The sequence below is a fragment of the Chrysemys picta genome, chromosome 10 (assembly GCF_011386835.1).
Source record: "Chrysemys picta bellii isolate R12L10 chromosome 10, ASM1138683v2, whole genome shotgun sequence".
NCBI lineage: Eukaryota > Metazoa > Chordata > Testudines > Emydidae > Chrysemys > Chrysemys picta.
The window spans coordinates 25713547-25730761 of record NC_088800.1 but is presented as its reverse complement, the minus strand read 5'-3'; the positions used below and the strand labels follow the sequence as shown (position 1 = coordinate 25730761).

Genomic DNA, 17215 nt, shown 5'->3' with positions numbered 1-17215 from the left:
TTAAAATCGGAGTGTGATTATTTTAAAGGGACACAGTCAATTTACCAAAAAATAAAAACAAAGCAAGTACACACACACATACACCCTTCCACCCCCATGTACCCACCCACCACCACCAAAAAACCACCCCTACATTGAATGGTGTTTTATTTTAAATCTACTATTGTTACAACAAGGTTGCTACAACTAAAATAATTAGAAAAATTAAATATTTCTCCTACTTTTTGTTTCCTCCTTTGTGAACTTGACTGCACTTTGTGTGTAGTCAGTGTCACCTGCCTCTAGGGATGTTCTACACAAGAATGAGGGGAAAAAATTAAATATAGGAAAATGTGATTGTAAAACCTTAAAACCGTTGGGGGACTCTGGGAGAAAATCTAAAACTATTCAATCTTTTTTTAAAAAATTGGCTGACTAGACACTATCTTTAAATCAAAATGTACAGCATCAGTATAAGCAGAAGTCAGTATGTTAACTGCAGATTTGACTGTAAAGCAGGGCCGGCCTTACATAGGGGCAAACTGGGCGAAAGCCCAGAGATGCTGTTATAAACGAGGTGCCTCTGGAGCAGGGGTGCCCCTCCCCCTTGCTGCTCTGCTAGCATCTGCAGCCCCGCGGCTCTGCCCCCTGCTTTGGAGCCGCCCCTGGCAAACTGCTCCTGGGAGCTTCCCCTTTGCTGTACGGGGGAGGGAGGGAGGAGGGTGCTGATGTCAAGGTGTTCCCTGCCTATGTACCCCATCTCCGCAGAGCGCGCACGCGTGTGTGTGTGTGTGTGTGTGTGTGTGTGTGTGTGTGTGTGTGTGTGTGTGTGTGTGAGAGAGAGAGAGAGAGAGGACGGGAGGGAGCTGCTGGCGGCTGCTGCAGTGTCTGATAGAGCTTTCCTTCAGGCTGGTGAGTGCAGCTCTCTTAAAGGGGCAGCGTGCGGTCTCACACAGTGCCCCAGCTCACACATGCTGTTTCACACTCATCCTCCCAACACATACTTATATTGTTGTTGTTACTTGTTGGTACTCCCTGCAATGCATGTATGTTCTCTGTAATTTTATTCTTTCGAAGTGCTGTTATTTTATTTTTTGACTGGTCTGTGCATTTCATAATTTTATTTCTTTCTCATGCTTACATTTAATTCTTTGAGTAGTGAGTTCTAAAATGCCTAACCTCTCCTGGCTGGAGTAATTATCATTATTACTTTTATCATCATATTGTGCTTTGTCATTCATTATTTAAAAAGTGGTACAATCAAATAATAGTGTCCTTCTAGAATGTAACTTTAGCTTGTACTAACCTTAGCAGTTAATCCATCGGTGATCTTCCAGAAAACACCATCCTGGCCACTATGGACGTAGAAGCCCTCTACACCAATATTCCACACAAAGATGGACTACAAGCTATCAGGAACAGTATCCCTGATAATGTCACAGCTAACCTGGTGGCTGAACTTTGTGATTTTGTCCTCACCCACAACTATTTCACATTTGGGGACAATATATACCTTCAAGTCAGCGGCACTGCTATGGGTACCCGCATAGCCCCACAATATGCCAACATTTTTATGGCTGACTTAGAACAACGCTTCCTTAGCTCTCGTCCCCTAACACCCCTACTCTACTTGCGCTACATTGATGACATCTTCATCATCTGGACCCATGGAAAAGAAGCCCTTGAGGAATTTCACCATGATTTCAATAATTTCCATCCCACCATCAACCTCAGCCTAGATCAATCCACACAAGCAGTCCATTTCCTGGACACTACTGTGCTAATAAGCGATGGTCACATAAATACCACCCTATACCGGAAACCTACTGACCGCTACACTTACCTACATGCCTCCAGCTTCCATCCAGGACACACCACACGATCCATTGTCTACAGCCAAGCTCTAAGATATAACCGCATTTGCTCCAATCCCTCAGATAGAGACAAGCACCTACAAGATCTCTATCAAGCATTCTTAAAACTACAATACCCACCTGCTGAAGTGAAAAAACAGATTGACAGAGCCAGACGAGTACCCAGAAGTCACCTCCTACAAGACAGGCCCAACAAAGAAAATAACAGAACACCACTAGCTGTCACCTTCAACCCCCAACTAAAACCTCTCCAGCGCATCATCAGAGATCTACAACCTATCCTGAAAGATGATCCTTTACTCTCACAGATCTTGGGAGACAGACCTGTCCTCGCTTACAGACAACCCCCCAACCTAAAGCAAATACTCACCAGCAACCACACATCACTGAACAAAACCACTAACCCAGGAACCTATCCTTGTAACAAACCCCGATGCCAACTCTGTCCACATATCTATTCAAGTGACATCATCATAGGACCTAATCACATCAGCCATACCATCAGGGGCTCGTTCACCTGCACATCTACCAATGTGATATATGCCATCATGTGCCAGCAATGCCCCTCTGCCATGTACATTGGCCAAACCGGACAGTCTCTACGCAAAAGAATTAATGGACACAAATCTGACATCAGGAATCAAAATACTCAAAAACCAGTGGGAGAACACTTTAACCTGTCTGGTCATTCAGTGACAGACCTGCGGGTGGCTATATTACAACAGAAAAACTTCAAAAACAGACTCCAACGAGAGACTGCTGAGCTAGAATTGATATGCAAACTAGACACAATCAACTCCGGTTTGAATAAGGACTGGGAATGGCTGAGCCATTACAAACATTGAATCTATCTCCCCTTGTAAGTATTCTCACACTTCTTATCAAACTGTCTGTACTGGGCTAGCTTGATTATCACTTCAAAAGTTTTTTTCTCTTAATTAATTGGCCTCTCAGAGTTGGTAAGACAACTCCCACCTGTTTATGCTCTCTGTATGTGTGTATATATATCTCCTCAATATATGTTCCATTCTATATGCATCCGAAGAAGTGGGCTGTAGTCCACGAAAGCTTATGCTCTAATAAATTTGTTAGTCTCTAAGGTGCCACAAGTACTCCTGTTCTTCTTTTAACCTTAGCAGTGACAGTTTAAAAAACATTAGCTAAACACATAACTTTAGATACTGGGCAAATGAAAGTTGCTTATTTTCAAATTGTATTTGTAGTTATATCTGTAAAAAAAACTTAAAATCTGCATGAAAATAAATGCAGTTCCAGCTATGATACCAATTGCAATGATGGAGTCAAATGTTAGTGAGTCACATACATAATTGTGATCGGTAAACATAAATGCCAAAATAATTAGAAAAATAAATTCCCTTTCTTAATAAAAGAGGAAAAAACCTTAATAACATATGTTAAAATTATGTTTTTAGTGAAAAACAATTGACTGAAAGAGTAGATAATAGCATTAACACAGATTTTAAGCAGATTTTATTTATTTTTATGTATCTCTAATAAAGATAGTGTACAAAGTATCAAATGTTTGTTTCTGATATCTGTGTCAAAGTTCTAGAACTGATACCTTAAGGCTTGGGATTGGGAATATCTTGCTGTATTATCTCCTGATTGTTCTAAATTTACATATAAACTTTAAACGTGGCTTTAATTGGAGTTTGTATATATATATATACACACAATTAGATGCAGTGCTCCTGTCAGCTAATTCTTAAGTTATCTGCAGAAAATCTTAGAGTTTTCAGGTGCCTCAGTAGTCCCTGGAATCATGATTAAAGTTTCCTCCCCCCAAATCTGTAATGGCACCCTGGGTGAGCCAGAAGGGCCATGGGCTCTGGCAAGATGCGGCCCCGATGTGACAGCGCGAAGCCCGCCTTGAGCCACACGCCGAGCATCAGGCACCACAAGCCACAGCAGCAGCGCAGAAAAGTGGCAATACACCATATACCATGCAACCCTTACTTCTGTGCTGCTGGTGATGGCGTTGCCTTCAGAGCTGGGCGCCAGCACCTGGCAGTATCCGGCCCCCCTGCCAGTGCTTAATTTGTGCCAGGGCTGAGCTCTAGCCTCTGGCATCTTTCAATACAAATTAAACACTGGGGGAGGCAGCCAGGCCCAGAGGGGAAGCCCAGGGAGCCCATGGGGGCCAGGAGTGATTGGGGGGGTGGGGGGCAAAATACAAGTTTGCAGAGGGTGCCATTTTCCCTAAGGCCGGCCTTGCTGTAAAGCAATTCAGGTAAAGGATGTACTTGTGGCAATTATATATTTTTTCCTTCAACTAAGGCTAAGGAAATGAAATGAATGACTGCATTACCTTTTCTACTGCAGTGAGCTGTTGCTGTAATCCTTCACTTTTCCTGTTAGCTTCCTCTGACAGCATTTTGTACTTTTCAATTTGAAACTGTTGAGTACTGACTGTTCGCTGGAGTCTAGCATGTTCTTCCTCAGTTTCTTTAACCCGAGAGTTTAAATTCCGATTCTCATCATCCTGTCAGTCAATAATTTGTAAATTTAGAAATCAATGAATGTTTTAAGAACGTGTTCGGATGAGAAAGCATTTTTCTACAACTTAATATGGAGTCATTAGTACATGTTTTTTGCAGATATTGTTGTGATCACTGGTGTCTTGTTGTTTTAAAAACTTTTTAAAAATTATTTCTCTCATAAGCAATACCTGATAACTCACAGTGGAGTTCACAATCCAGTTTGGTTAACAAAACAAAAAAATAATAATAATCTTAAATTTTGCTCTTAGTCAACACTTCACTAAATTTTAATTTTCTACCAAATTTTGTCTAGTCTTATTTGAACAATATGCCAAATTAGATATATGCTTTAAATAAAACTTCAGTAATTTAAGGTTCAAGGCACGGAAGATCACAGCTCAATACTGTGATAGCCATCATTAGTTATAGAATAACGTGTATAGTAAAGCCATGTAGATGTTCTACAAAGTAAATTGAGAATAGTAACATATTTGTGAGAATGTATATAAATAAATGTTTAAAAAAAATCTCACTAAGAGAATTAAAGGGTGGATACTCTAAATTTTCATCACAATTACAAAAAAGTAATCAGTTCCCAACTTTTAGTGAGATCATTGATTTTTGAGTTACAATCACAGCTCATATTCTTGGATACCTCAAGTACCCAAATTCATGTTTATTTTAAAATCAAATGGTATACAGCAACAGCTGAATTTTCATGTCCTATTTACCAAATTACATCCCTATTTTAAATAATGTTATGACTTAGAAATCATTTTTTTCCTTTAGAGTATGAAATATCATGAATATTGTCTTATAAATCAGTGTTAATACAGACAAGTCAAAAGACTTGGGGAAAAAAATCAAGCCACATCCAAAAGTGTTTGAGGAGAAAGTTTCTTCAACTTTTAAGAGAACAAACCTGCCCCATACCCCTGAAAAAAACAAACAAACATACTAACATGAACCTCCTTGAGAGAAAAATCGGCCTTCTGCTATATCCCAAACTTCAACAAACAGTAAAAATTATACACGTTATGATATCCTGTATGCTACTTATACATAGGGTTGCCAGGCATCCAATTTACGACCAGAACGCCCAGTCTAAAAGGGACCCTAGAGACTCCGGTCAGCACTGCTGACTGGGCTGTTAAAAGTCTGGTCGGCGGCGCAGCGGGATTAAGGCAGGCTCCCTGCCTGCCCTAGCTCCGTGCAGCTCATGGAAGTGTACGGCATGTCCCTGCCGAACCACAGCCAATGGGAGCTGCAGGGACAGCGCCTGCGGGCACAGGCAGCGTGCACTATTCAGAACCGCCTGGCCGCGCCGCCACCTAGGGGCTGGACATGGCAGCTATTTCTGGGAGCAGCACGGAGCCAGGGCAGGCAGGGAGTCTGCCTTAGTCCCGCTGCACTGCCGATCAGGACCCGCCTGGCCAGAGCCCACACCCTGAACTCTCTGCCCCAGGTTGGAACCCCCTCCCACACCCTAACTTGCTCCCAGACCCTGCACCCCCACCCCAACCCCCTGCCCCAGGTCGGAACCCCCTCGTTCACTCTAACTCCCTCCCAGAGCCCATACCCCAGCCCTGAGCCCCCTCCCGCACCCAAATTCCCTTCCGGAGCCCGTGGCCAAGGGCTGAGGCTGGGGCCGGGAGCAGGAGACTCAGCTAGGGGCCGAGGCTAGTGGCAGGAGACTCAGCTAGGGGCTGAGGCTAGAGGCAGGAGCCTATTTCTCTCTCTGCTCAGGTGGAGACCATCCCATGAGAACAATCCTCAGTCCACGAATGCCTCCCAGTGGTCAAACATCCCAGAGCCCTCCCTTATAGAACCATTGCCTGAACCATCTGTTGATCATCATATTGTCTCTCCTTCATTCTCCTCCTCTAAGGAGGGGTAGAATCATGATGAAGGTCACCCGAGCCTCCATTTCTTTAAGCATCTTCCCCACGCTGGCATAGTCTTCCTTGATGTGTCTCAGAGAGAATCTACCAGTATCATTTGTTCTTCAGAAGGAGGATCAGTGGATTCTTTCCTGCTCCCATTAGGATTCTCTTCAGCTTCGGGTCCACACCCCATGTCTTAGCTCCCGGCAGATAGCACACCCTTGTATTTTCTGGATCAGCCCTGGTGAAAAGCCCACCTGTTTTTCTTAGTAAGGAGTCCCCAGTCAAGTAGACCTATCTCTTCCTGGTGTTGGTGGGGCTATAAGGGCCAGAGAATCACACCCAGAGCCCCAACAGAATCACACCCAGAACCAAGAGTGGTACCGCCCCAACCCCCATCAATTCCTTCGCACTGGACTCTAAGATGGGAAACTGATGCAGAGGGGACAGAGGGTGGTTCATGGAATACAGTCTTCACCCACATCTTGAAGAACAGTAACAGTATATTTTTTTCCTTTTAGTGGTTGCAGACATGTATTTCACTAGTACAAAGTGGGGCTCAGAGTCTACTGAAATAGTGACTGCAGAACTGCCTTCCCAAAGTTTGTATCTGACTTGATGCCATAGTAATTGCATAATGTTTCTCAAAAGTATGTACAGAAGACCATGGTGCAGCCCTACAAACATCCAATATTGAAACATTGCTGACAAATGCAATCAATTTGGCCTGAGGCCTTGTCAAATGACCCTATAACATCTGTGGGGGCATGGTCTGAGCTACTTCATAAGCTGTAGTAATACAGGAAGTTATCCACCTGGCAACTGTCTGCACAGAGACCACCTGCCCTTCCATTCCATCCACATAAGAGACAAAAAGTCAACTTGATGAATAAATGATTTGGTCTTTTCCTGATAGAACACCAGGCACCACCTCACATCTAACATATGAAGCCGTTGTTCATCTGCATTTGAGTGCGGCTTAGGAAATACAGGTAAACAAATAACCAGTTTAAGGTGAAACTACTCTGGACAAAAACTTTGGATGTAGCCTCAAGAAAACTTTGTCTTAGAAGACTGTGTACGGGAGGCTTTGTCATAAGGGCCTGAATTTCACTGACTCTTCTTGTGGAAGTTACAGCAACAAGAACGACTGTCTTTTAGGAAAGGAGAGACAATGGATCAAGTTGCTAATGGCTCAAAGAAGACCAATGAGGATGGCCAGAATAGCACTCCTCCAAGAAGAGAAGAAAGAGTCTCTCTGAGCATTGGAATGACTCTGATTAGTTTCTATGAGTTCTACTCCTCAGGGCACCAGGGGAAGGGGACCAGTGTCATCTTCTCCAAGGAGAAGAATCTGGATCTGGCAGCCTATCAGGGGTCCGCACCAGCTCAGAAGACTGACAGCCCTGATGATCTGCAAAGGGCCCCAGGGCCAAAACTGACTTCACGGCATGTTCCATGCTGTGCTGTTTTAAACACAAGTCCTGAGCAACCTGAATTCTTTCCTTAAAGAAGCAACAAATGGAGAACTTTTCCTTAACATGCCCCTCTCCTAGACAGAGCAAACATTACATGTGGAGGATCACTTTGGGGGATAGCCACCCCATACAAAAGACAGTGCTTAAATCCTGGTGAGGGCACAGCATCATGTAACATTATAAATGGAAGTAATTCCTACACTAATAGCTACAAGGATACTACTAATTAACTATTTACAGATAATCTCACTGTTGTCATCAGAAAGTGTGATGTAAAATCTGCACGGGAAGCTCCAACACAAGCTCTGGGCGGTGAGAAGGAACCGAGGGGGGTCAGAGTGCCACTGACCTTATATAGCCTTCGAAGGGGTTGCTATGAGGGCCAGATAATGCAACCACTACCCTGACAGGTACTGCTAAGCAAAGTTCTCCACTTCAGCACACTTGGCATGCATGCATCTGAGTGCAATATTTGTCTACAACCAATTGAAGAAGAATCTTAGTTATCACAGCTATCACAGAATTGCACTGGGAGAGAGGTGATCTCTAAGGTAAACTAGCCCCAAACCATTTAGGGTTTTGCACCTTCTAACACCTTAAATAGCACCAGAAATGGGCAGTGAGTCAGTACAGATCACGCAGTACAAGTGTAATATACTCTGTTTTGAAAACTGCTCCTTGCCTAAAAATTGGATCACACAGAATATGATGGTTTAAAACATCCTATGAATTTTTTTAAATTATATTTTTAAATCTTTAGACTAAAGATTAAATATGTATGAAACACAGAAAACGATATTCTAGGCTCTGGATTTATAAAGAGGAAAAATAGTTATGTAGAACCCTCACTGTCTAATAACTGAAGCTATAGCATCCCACTATGTATCCTAATATAGCCGAATTAACAACAGTGTTAAATGGAAGGGGAACATATTCAGTCTCTACTGAATAAGAACACTCAATTCTTACCTTTTTACTACATTCACGTACTATACTATCCAGCTCCTCCTGCATAACACGCAGCTTTGCCTTAAGAAATCTGATCTGGGCTTCTGTGAATTTAAATAGTCACGTTTAATACCCTTAACTTATAAATACTTCTATGAAATGACTGATTTTTATTTGCTTTGATTCAAACTGGATCACGTTAGGAACAAATTGTTGTCAACTGCAGACTTGTTTACAAAATACACCATACATACTGTTTAATGCAATTATGCAAAATACTGATTTCCAAATAAAATTTTCATGTAATTTGCTTGTTCTTAGACCAAGTTGTGGATAGCGGGTTTTTTTGTTTTTGTTTTTTTAAAAGACTTACTAAATTCAGCACTCTTAAAACGTAAAAAAATGATAATTGTGGAAATGGCATCTCTATGCTGATCCACAGCACAGGTAGAGATTGGATAGGAAGTGTAAGCTTCCGCAAAACTGTCATGACAATATGCCTCAAGGAACCACATCTAAAAGTGAGAAGGTAGTGCAGTCTTCATGCAGATTCAGCCCAAAGCCCCTCTGCTGTGACTGACTGCCATTAAGAATGTCTACTATGAGGGTGGTATCTGTGACAGGGAACTGAACTGGGATCACCAAATCATTTCACACAGGTCAGTGCAATAGCTGTCGGATAGTTACTACTATCAATTTTGGCTGGATTTTAAATATGCAAATGGCTCTATCTTACATGACTCTTGAGCCATCTAGCTTTCAAGCAGTAAGTGCTGAGGGTTTTTGTTCAGTTACAGTGAAATTCACCCAGCCCTGCTTAAAGCTTGAGTAACTGGCTTTTGTGAAGGTAACTTTGTGGGGGCTGGGTGGATGGAACTGACACCTCAAACCACAGACAAGCCACTATTCTAGCAGAATGGAACAGACCATTACCTCTCTAGGTTATTTACATGAGATTTTTGGGCCAGTGGATAATCCATTTATTGTGAACCTAGTAACCTCTCTTTGTTTGTCACCAATGATTCCATCTGTACTGGCCTATTTAGAACATTAACTGCTAAATTCTGGTGTCCAGGAGACATTCAGGCATATATTCCAACTGTCTGTGGATGATCTGAGAAGCGGAAATCAGTCCAAGGTCTTTTTCAGCTTCCAGATCCGGTTATGGAAACAGTCTCCAATGCTCAAACACAGAGTTCAATCAGTAACTCTCTCAGGCTAGATAACCATGTGGTGTTAGTTCAAGATGCCTTGTTCCCATTGCCAGACACTAAATTAATCCTTTTCTCCATCCTGAATTTATATAGCAGATGGTTGTAATATTCTCCACAGCACACTTATATTTTAATTGAGAACTCAGGGTCACAAAATAAATAATATGAGAGATTCACATAGATTCTCCTTGATAGGTATTCCCAAAGTGTCTCATACAAATCACACAAGGCCGAAGATCAAGCAACTCCTACCTTGAATCCTCTGTCAAGTACTGATTGTTATCACCATGCAGTTAGACTCCAACACCATAGCATTTTGACAATGTAATAAACCTCTAACTTCACGCTTCCTTTCACACGATGGGTCTATGTGACGGAGTGTATTGGGCCCTTTGAGGCCTCCGGCTGAAGCCTCCTGGTTCTACCACACCCCACCCCAGGAAACAGGGCCAGCTCCAGGCACCAGCTTGTCAAGCAGGTGCTTGGGGCGGCCACTCCGGAGAGGCACCAGCTATTCGGCGGTAATTCGACGGACGGTCCCTCACTCCGGCTCGGAGCGAAGGATCTCCCACCGAATTGCCGCCGCAGATTGCGATCGCGGCTTTTTTTTTTTTTTTAATTTTTTGGCTGCTTGGGGCGGCCAAAACCCTGGAGCCGGCCCTGCCAGGAAAGGAGCAGCAAAGATGGATCCCTTAGGCCTGTCTAGAAAAATTGCAGAGAAGTAGCCAATCGGAGTGCAGCAGGCTCAGTTAAAAGTAGCTGTAGGGCCTAAGCATGTCAGTGCCTTACTGTGACCAGAGGAGCAAGGAAGGGTGCTCTTTTCTGGAGCTCACGGGAGAACCAGAAAATGGGTTCTGGTGGCAGTGGTATTTAATGTGAAAGAAGAGGAGTTGAGAACTTCAGCACCGAGGTAAGGGGGAAGAGAAAGGGGCTATGTGGGAAGAGGCTCAGGGAATAGCAGCAGTGAACAAGAGGCAGTGGTATGTGGCTACTGTTTATAAGCTCCCTGGATTGGGACCCAGAACAGTAAACAAGCCCAGGTTCCCCCACTGGCCACTAGTGAAGTGGCCAAATCCTCAAGAAGGGGACAAGTTTCGTTTACAGCCCAAGCAAAGGTCTGGAATTTAAAGGGTTCAGGGACAGGGCTGAAGACCCTGATAAGGGCAGACACACTGTCTGGTGAACTCTTTGTTACCACCCACCCCCAGAAGGGGACTGAAGTTAAGGAGTGACCTGGCTGGAGAGCTGGGACACTAGACAACTGTTGAGGACACAGAGTCTCCAGGGAGAAAGCCCTGGGGGTAGTGCTCCAGAACAGGGCAGAGACAGGCTTAAAGCTAGCCCAGAAGGGGCTGAGAACTGCTCAGAGACAGGGCTACAGACACCAAAAAGGGCACAGCGATAGTCCTTGTTGGACCTTTGTCACCCCGGAAGGGATTAGTCCATTTCAGACTGTGTGTGACTTAGCCAGTGGGTCAGCCCTCCAAAGATGTGCCTGCAAAGGTCAACAACTTACAGGCGGCACCAGGAAAAAGTGCAGGATCACACACCGCTGACAGGAGGTGCCCATGAGAGGTGAGTGCACCCTGTCACAGACACCATAAACCATTTCATAACCAGGGCCGGCTCCAGGCACCAGCATTCCAAGCAGGTGCTTGGGGCGGCAATCTGCAAGGGGCGGCAGTCTGTGTCTTTTTGCCACCCCAAGCAGCGTGCCGAATTGCCGCTGTGGACAGCGGGGGCAGTCCATGTGCCGTTAGGGCGGCATGTGCGTTTCCGCGGCGGCAGCAATTTGGTGGCAGCTTCTATGTTCAGCTGCCATTCTATGTTCAGTGGCAATTCGGCAGCAGCTTCTGTCTTCCAGCTGAAGACAGAAGCTGGCGCCAAATTGCCGCCGCTGCCCTACAGCACACGGGCTGCCCCCACCATCTGAGGTGGCAATTCGGCGCGCTGCTTGGGACGGCAAAAACAGTAGAGCCGGCCCTGTTCATAACTCTACCAGCTTGTCATACCACAGCCAAAAAGGCAGGTGTGCATCATGCCTTTAGCTTCACTGACAAAATGCTACAATCCCTTCTCACATTCTAGTTATTGCTACGACAAGTGTAAAAACACCATTTGGAGTGAGAAAGATCCAAAGGTTCGTCATTGAAGCATTGTAGCTAAAACATTACTTCATAAGCTACTTACCCAAGTTCCAGAGCATGGATCTGCTGAAAGGATTTAGCCCTAAAGACAAAGGCTGTGAAAGGATTTTTATCTTATGGAAATACAGCCTTAAAACCAAATCCTGTCCTCGGATACATATTTGCAACTCCCAATGAAGTTAAAAAAAAGTTATGCACTGATCTAAAGTCACAATTTTGTCCCAAGTAACTCATATGACCTCCTTCCAGAAGAGGCTGATGCACTGCTAAAGAACAAAGGTAAGTTAGGTTTCCAGTGGAGTAGGGACACCAACCCATTCTTTCCATGTTGATTTGTATGTGACCTGGGAATCCACACAGAAAAAAGTCCCATCTTGTTCCCCTCATCCTCTCCCCAGAGCAGTAATCTGAACATAATTTAAGAGTTATAGAACTTTCTGCTATAATCTAAACAGAAATGATAAAATATAGGGTTTTTCAGAAGATTCTAACAGTAAGGAACCAAGGATAAGAAAATGCATAGCTATAGGAACCTACCTGTTCCAATTTCATTTCCTACACTTGGAATAATATCATCATCTAGACTTTCAAGCAAGTCTCCTTCCTCCAGTTTTCCTTCAATTTTACTAATTGTCTTTGCAAGAGAAAAATCTGTGAAGTCCTCCAGGATGGCAACATCATCAGCAGCTTTTATATCAATGCTTCTTAGTTTTGCACTAAAATTCCATAATAAGAAATTTCTAGACTGAAGTTATGATATTCCAAATAAGCTACAAAAATACTTCAATGGCAGTCATTTATAATTGTACAAAACCATTTAGCTATGTGCAGTCTGCTATTACCTTCATCTTTTACATTAGTAAAAAAGATATAATGCCAAGTTTGTACCATTTACCAAAAAATCTTTCCTACATTCAAATTAGGTTCAAACTAGTAGCAACAAGTATCATCTACTGGCCTTCACGCCCAAGTTACTGTAGAACAGGGATGGGCAAACTTTTTGGCCCGAGGGCCACATCTGGGTATGGAAATTGTATGGTGGGCCATAAATGCTCACAAAATTGGGTGTTGGGATGCAGGCTCTGGGGTGGGGCTGGGGATGAGGGGTTGGGGGTGTAGGAGGGTGCTCCGGGCTGAGACCGAAGGGTTTGGAGGGAGGGAGGGGGGAATCAGAGCTGGGGCAGGGAGTTGGGGTCAGGGGTGCAGGCTCCGGGCGGCGCTTACCTCAAGCAGCTCCCAGAAGTAGCAGCATGTCCCCACTCCAGCTCCTACGCGAAGGCACGGCCACGCAGCTCTGAGCGCTGCCTTGTCCGCAGGCGCCGCCCCTGCAGCTCTCATTGGCTGTGGTTCCTGGCCAATGGGAGCTGCAGGGGTGGGGGCAGCATGCGAAGCCCCTTGGCTGCCCCTACGCATAGGAGTCAGAGGGGAGACATGCCACTGCTTCTGGGAGCGTTGCAGAGCGGGGCAAGCCCCCGACCCCACTCCCCGGCTGGAGTGCCAGAGCGGGGCAAGCCCCGGATCCCGCTCTCCAGCAGGAGCTCGAGGGCCAGATTAAAACGTCTGGAGGGCCGGATGCAGCCCCTGGGCTGTTGTTTGCCCACCCCTGCTGTAGAAGGAAGAAATAAAACTTGATTGATTCAAATTCTGTGTGACAGCCATATTGTGTGCAGAGAAACTCATCTTCTTAGTGACAGGAGGCTGCAATAACAATGATTATTTAGCCTGGAAAGGGAAGGCTTTATTAAGATATTTTAAATTACAACATAAGTGTTCCTTTTGATTAAGATAATCTATCTACATTGGTCTTCTGCCATAGACACTGTTGATCATTCTCCCCTCTCTTGGCTTTTGCAACTCTGTCTTCTTCTGCTTCCCCTCCAACCTTTCTGACCTCTTCTCTGGTATCACCTATGGCCACTCCATGTACTCCCCTGTCACTATCAGTTGGCAATGGCATCCTTCAGAATTTTGTCATACTCATTCACTATTTCTTCTTTGGTGACCTTCATCTGTTCTAAATTCAGATTTCCAAATCCATTTTGCTTGTCCTGATTTCAGCTTCCTGTCCTATTTCACATCTACTGTATCAAATTCACTCACACCCAAGACTGAGCTGCTAATCTCTTTTATTAATCCCTCTCTGCTCTCCTATTCCTGACAATTCTGCTATCCTCCATCTCAAGTGCACAACCTTGGTGTCATCTTTGACTTCTTACTCTTTCCCCCTTACAGCCAGTGACTCTTGCTGTTTCATCTAATTCTACTGAAGCCCACCCCTCTCTGTGTTATACTTATGCTAAAATTTACCATCTCATCCCTTGATTACTGAGATATCCCCCTTACTCTGCTCCCACCTCCATTCTATCAAAAATGCTATTTGTCCCTCTCCTGCTACTTGAAATGTCACCGGTCTCCCTCTGATGGGGTTTACAGACCCCTCACTAAGACGAAAGAAGTAGTACTGGGATAAGAAGGCCCCGCCCTTCCGCAGTTTCAGAGCATGCTCCAAATGGATGGCCTGCTTAAAAGGAGACGGATAGGCAAGGAGGGGAAAAGTGAAGGAGAGACTGGCTGCAGGCAAGTAGCCAGGCTGTAGCTTCTGGGACAGAGAGATCCATCTACAGGGGAAGAATCTGGACTCTGGGTAAGACCCAACTGAGCAGCGAAGGGCTTGACTCCCTTTTTCTTGCCTCTTCCCCACTTCTCCCTGACAAGGAGGAGCAAGTGGGCACTGGAAAATGAGCTGGGAACACCCCACAGACTATTTGAACTATTGAGACTGTGAGAGCAATCCTCTGCTGAGAGGGAAGCAAAGCACCATGACCATGCTACAAACTGAAGCGAGAACAGGAGGAAAAAGAGGTAGCCCTGAGGAGGTTAGTTTTTTGTACCAACCAGAGGGAACTGAGACTCTCCTCACTACTTGGGCTGGGACCTTGTGGAGTGGCAGGGCCTGGGGTCCCCAACCCTTCCCCCTCTAACTGACCAGGGGAACCCAGGGAGCACCAGGGGATGGGAGAACTATAACTCAACCACTAGGCCTTCATATTGCTTGGCAAGGCCATCCCAAGACTCAGACTGTTGAGCCATGGGCCTGATCCATAGGCCTGCTAGCCCCTAGTGAACCCTACTACACTCCCTTTCTACGTTTTATACCATATCAAAAGCACTTTATAAAGAGATTAGGGATAGTAGATTAATTTTCTCCCTACCTCCATCAATCAAAACTTCTCACAATATTAAAGTACCCTACAAATTTTGCCCCGATCTTTGCCTCTTGTCTGTCATCTTGGTGAATCTTGAGCTCAGATACCACTGTAATGGGCACACTAAAATATGTAGATAGATGCCTTTGGGACCTATGGGCCTTACTCTTCCTCTTTTTCAGCTGCAATGACTCTGAACTGCTGTGCTCAAGCGCATTCATTCCAGGTGCCTCTAGTAGAATGCTTTCCAAACCAGGACCAATAGGTAGAGATCTGCTTATTCCTCTTTCATTGAGACAAAGTTTAAATCACAGCCTTGACAAGTCCTTTGTTTTAAATTTGTGATAAGCCACAGTTTCATTGCTGTAGTGTTAACCATGGGTACTCATTAAAGATTTCCAGCTGCTTTATGTAGGCGAGCATAGAGCAGAAATAGGATTAAGTAAACTATAAGACATTTCAGACACAAAGTATATTTGTATAAAATGTGTATCAATATAAAAAAAATCAACTAAAACTATTCTCGTTTCATTACCAGAGTATAAATTTTAAATAAATGCAGTGTACAATTAATGTACCTTGAAGTTGTTCTCTTTCCCTTACTGCCAGAGTGTGGTCTGTTCTGAGCTGCAGACATGGAACCAGATTTCTTGTTTGGTTGCTAGGGGAAAAAGGTATTATCATTAATATGATCCTGACTACTGAAACCATGACACTTTTTCTAGCACAACTATTTTTCCATTTTCCTGTAGTCAAACTATGACAGTCAAAAGGAATATTTTAAACAGTCTGATTTTCAAAGCCTGAGACACCCAAGAAACTAAAACTTTTTTTGCCTAATTTGCAAATGTTTTTACTGCTACTGCATGTGCAGACTTGTTATCTGCATGTACAAGTGACTAAACACCTATTTATTTGCACATTCAAAACTGACTTGCATGTGCAATCATGAGTATGCACAAATAAGGTACACAACTGTTACTGAGCCATTAATGTACAAACACTTCTAATGTACTACAACTAAATAAGCAAGATTATTCCACCTAGACACCAAGCTGAATCCATCATACACTTGGCTCATGAGTACAATCTCAAGTTAACAGACATTGCTGTTGACAGCGTTTGCCACCAATGGTCACCAATGGAATTAGCATATTTTTAGTCTTGCTATATCTTTCTTCTGCAGTAAAGTTACTGAGTAACTTTCTGAGCTTACTCCCAAATTAAGAGTCTCCAAGAATCAGCTTTCTTTGCTATGGTCTTTCTTAAAGGAAACACTGTGGAAACTTTAGCTGAATCTCTAAAGGATGCAATGTAGCTAAAGCTTAAGAGGCTAGTGAGTCTTTGCATTTGTTCCTGGCCTTGTTTATCCATTATTTTCTTCTCATAATATCCAGTTATTTTGCTCGTTAACTTATTTAAGAGGACTTTAATTGAAAAATAATAGTATTGCCATTAACATTACACTGACAAGAGAAGAAATACACAAAAATTTTGTCTAAGAAAAAGGCAGTATTATAAAATTTTACGTGTCACCTTTAATCTAAGGATCTCAAAATGCTATACATACTGAAATAATAGTTCCATTTTACATAGTTTCTGGGCCATATTTTACTCCTAAGAGCTTGTCTACACTTGAAATGCTACAGCAGCACAGCTGCATCACTATAGCACTTCAGTGTAGACACTAACTATGCTGACAGGAGGGGTTCTCCTGTCAATAGCTAATCCCCCTCCCCGAGAGGCAGTAACTATGTTGAGCTAGCACTGTCTGCACTGGAGGTCAGGTCAGTTGAACTATGCTGCTCTGGGGGTGTGGATTTTTCACATCCGAGTGGCATAGGTAAGCTGACAATGTTCTAGCGTAGACCAGGCCTAAGTGACTAGTGTAAGGTGACCTAGCAAGTCAGTAGCACAGCAATTTGCAAAAATAGAACCCAGGAATCCTATCTCCCAGACTTCTGCTTTAAACACCCCATAGATTT

At 43.8% G+C, this 17215-nt stretch overlaps 2 protein-coding genes across 8 annotated transcripts in view; one reads left to right on the top strand and one right to left on the bottom strand.

Moving 5' to 3' along the window:
* MNS1 (meiosis specific nuclear structural 1) overlaps positions 1-2702 on the top strand; it is a 34810-nt gene extending 32108 nt beyond the window's left edge. Inside the window, exon 10 of the mRNA XM_065559469.1 lies at positions 1291-2702. Coding sequence (XP_065415541.1) covers positions 1291-1308 — 18 coding nt within the window. The 3' untranslated portion in view covers positions 1309-2702. The remainder of the gene's footprint in view (positions 1-1290) is intronic.
* Positions 1-17215, bottom strand: part of TEX9 (testis expressed 9) — a 43682-nt gene that overhangs the window by 10529 nt on the left and 15938 nt on the right. For 5 of the 7 annotated variants that reach the window (XM_024101821.3, XM_008164040.4, XM_065559470.1 and 2 more), the window contains 4 exons: positions 15809-15891; positions 12562-12740; positions 8685-8767; positions 4183-4356 (listed from right to left, as the gene is read on the bottom strand). In XM_024101821.3, the coding sequence (XP_023957589.3) occupies positions 4183-4356; positions 8685-8767; positions 12562-12740; positions 15809-15891 (519 nt within the window). The remainder of the gene's footprint in view (positions 1-4182; positions 4357-8684; positions 8768-12561; positions 12741-15808; positions 15892-17215) is intronic. The other 2 variants (XM_065559471.1, XM_024101822.3) reach the window with 1 other exon arrangement.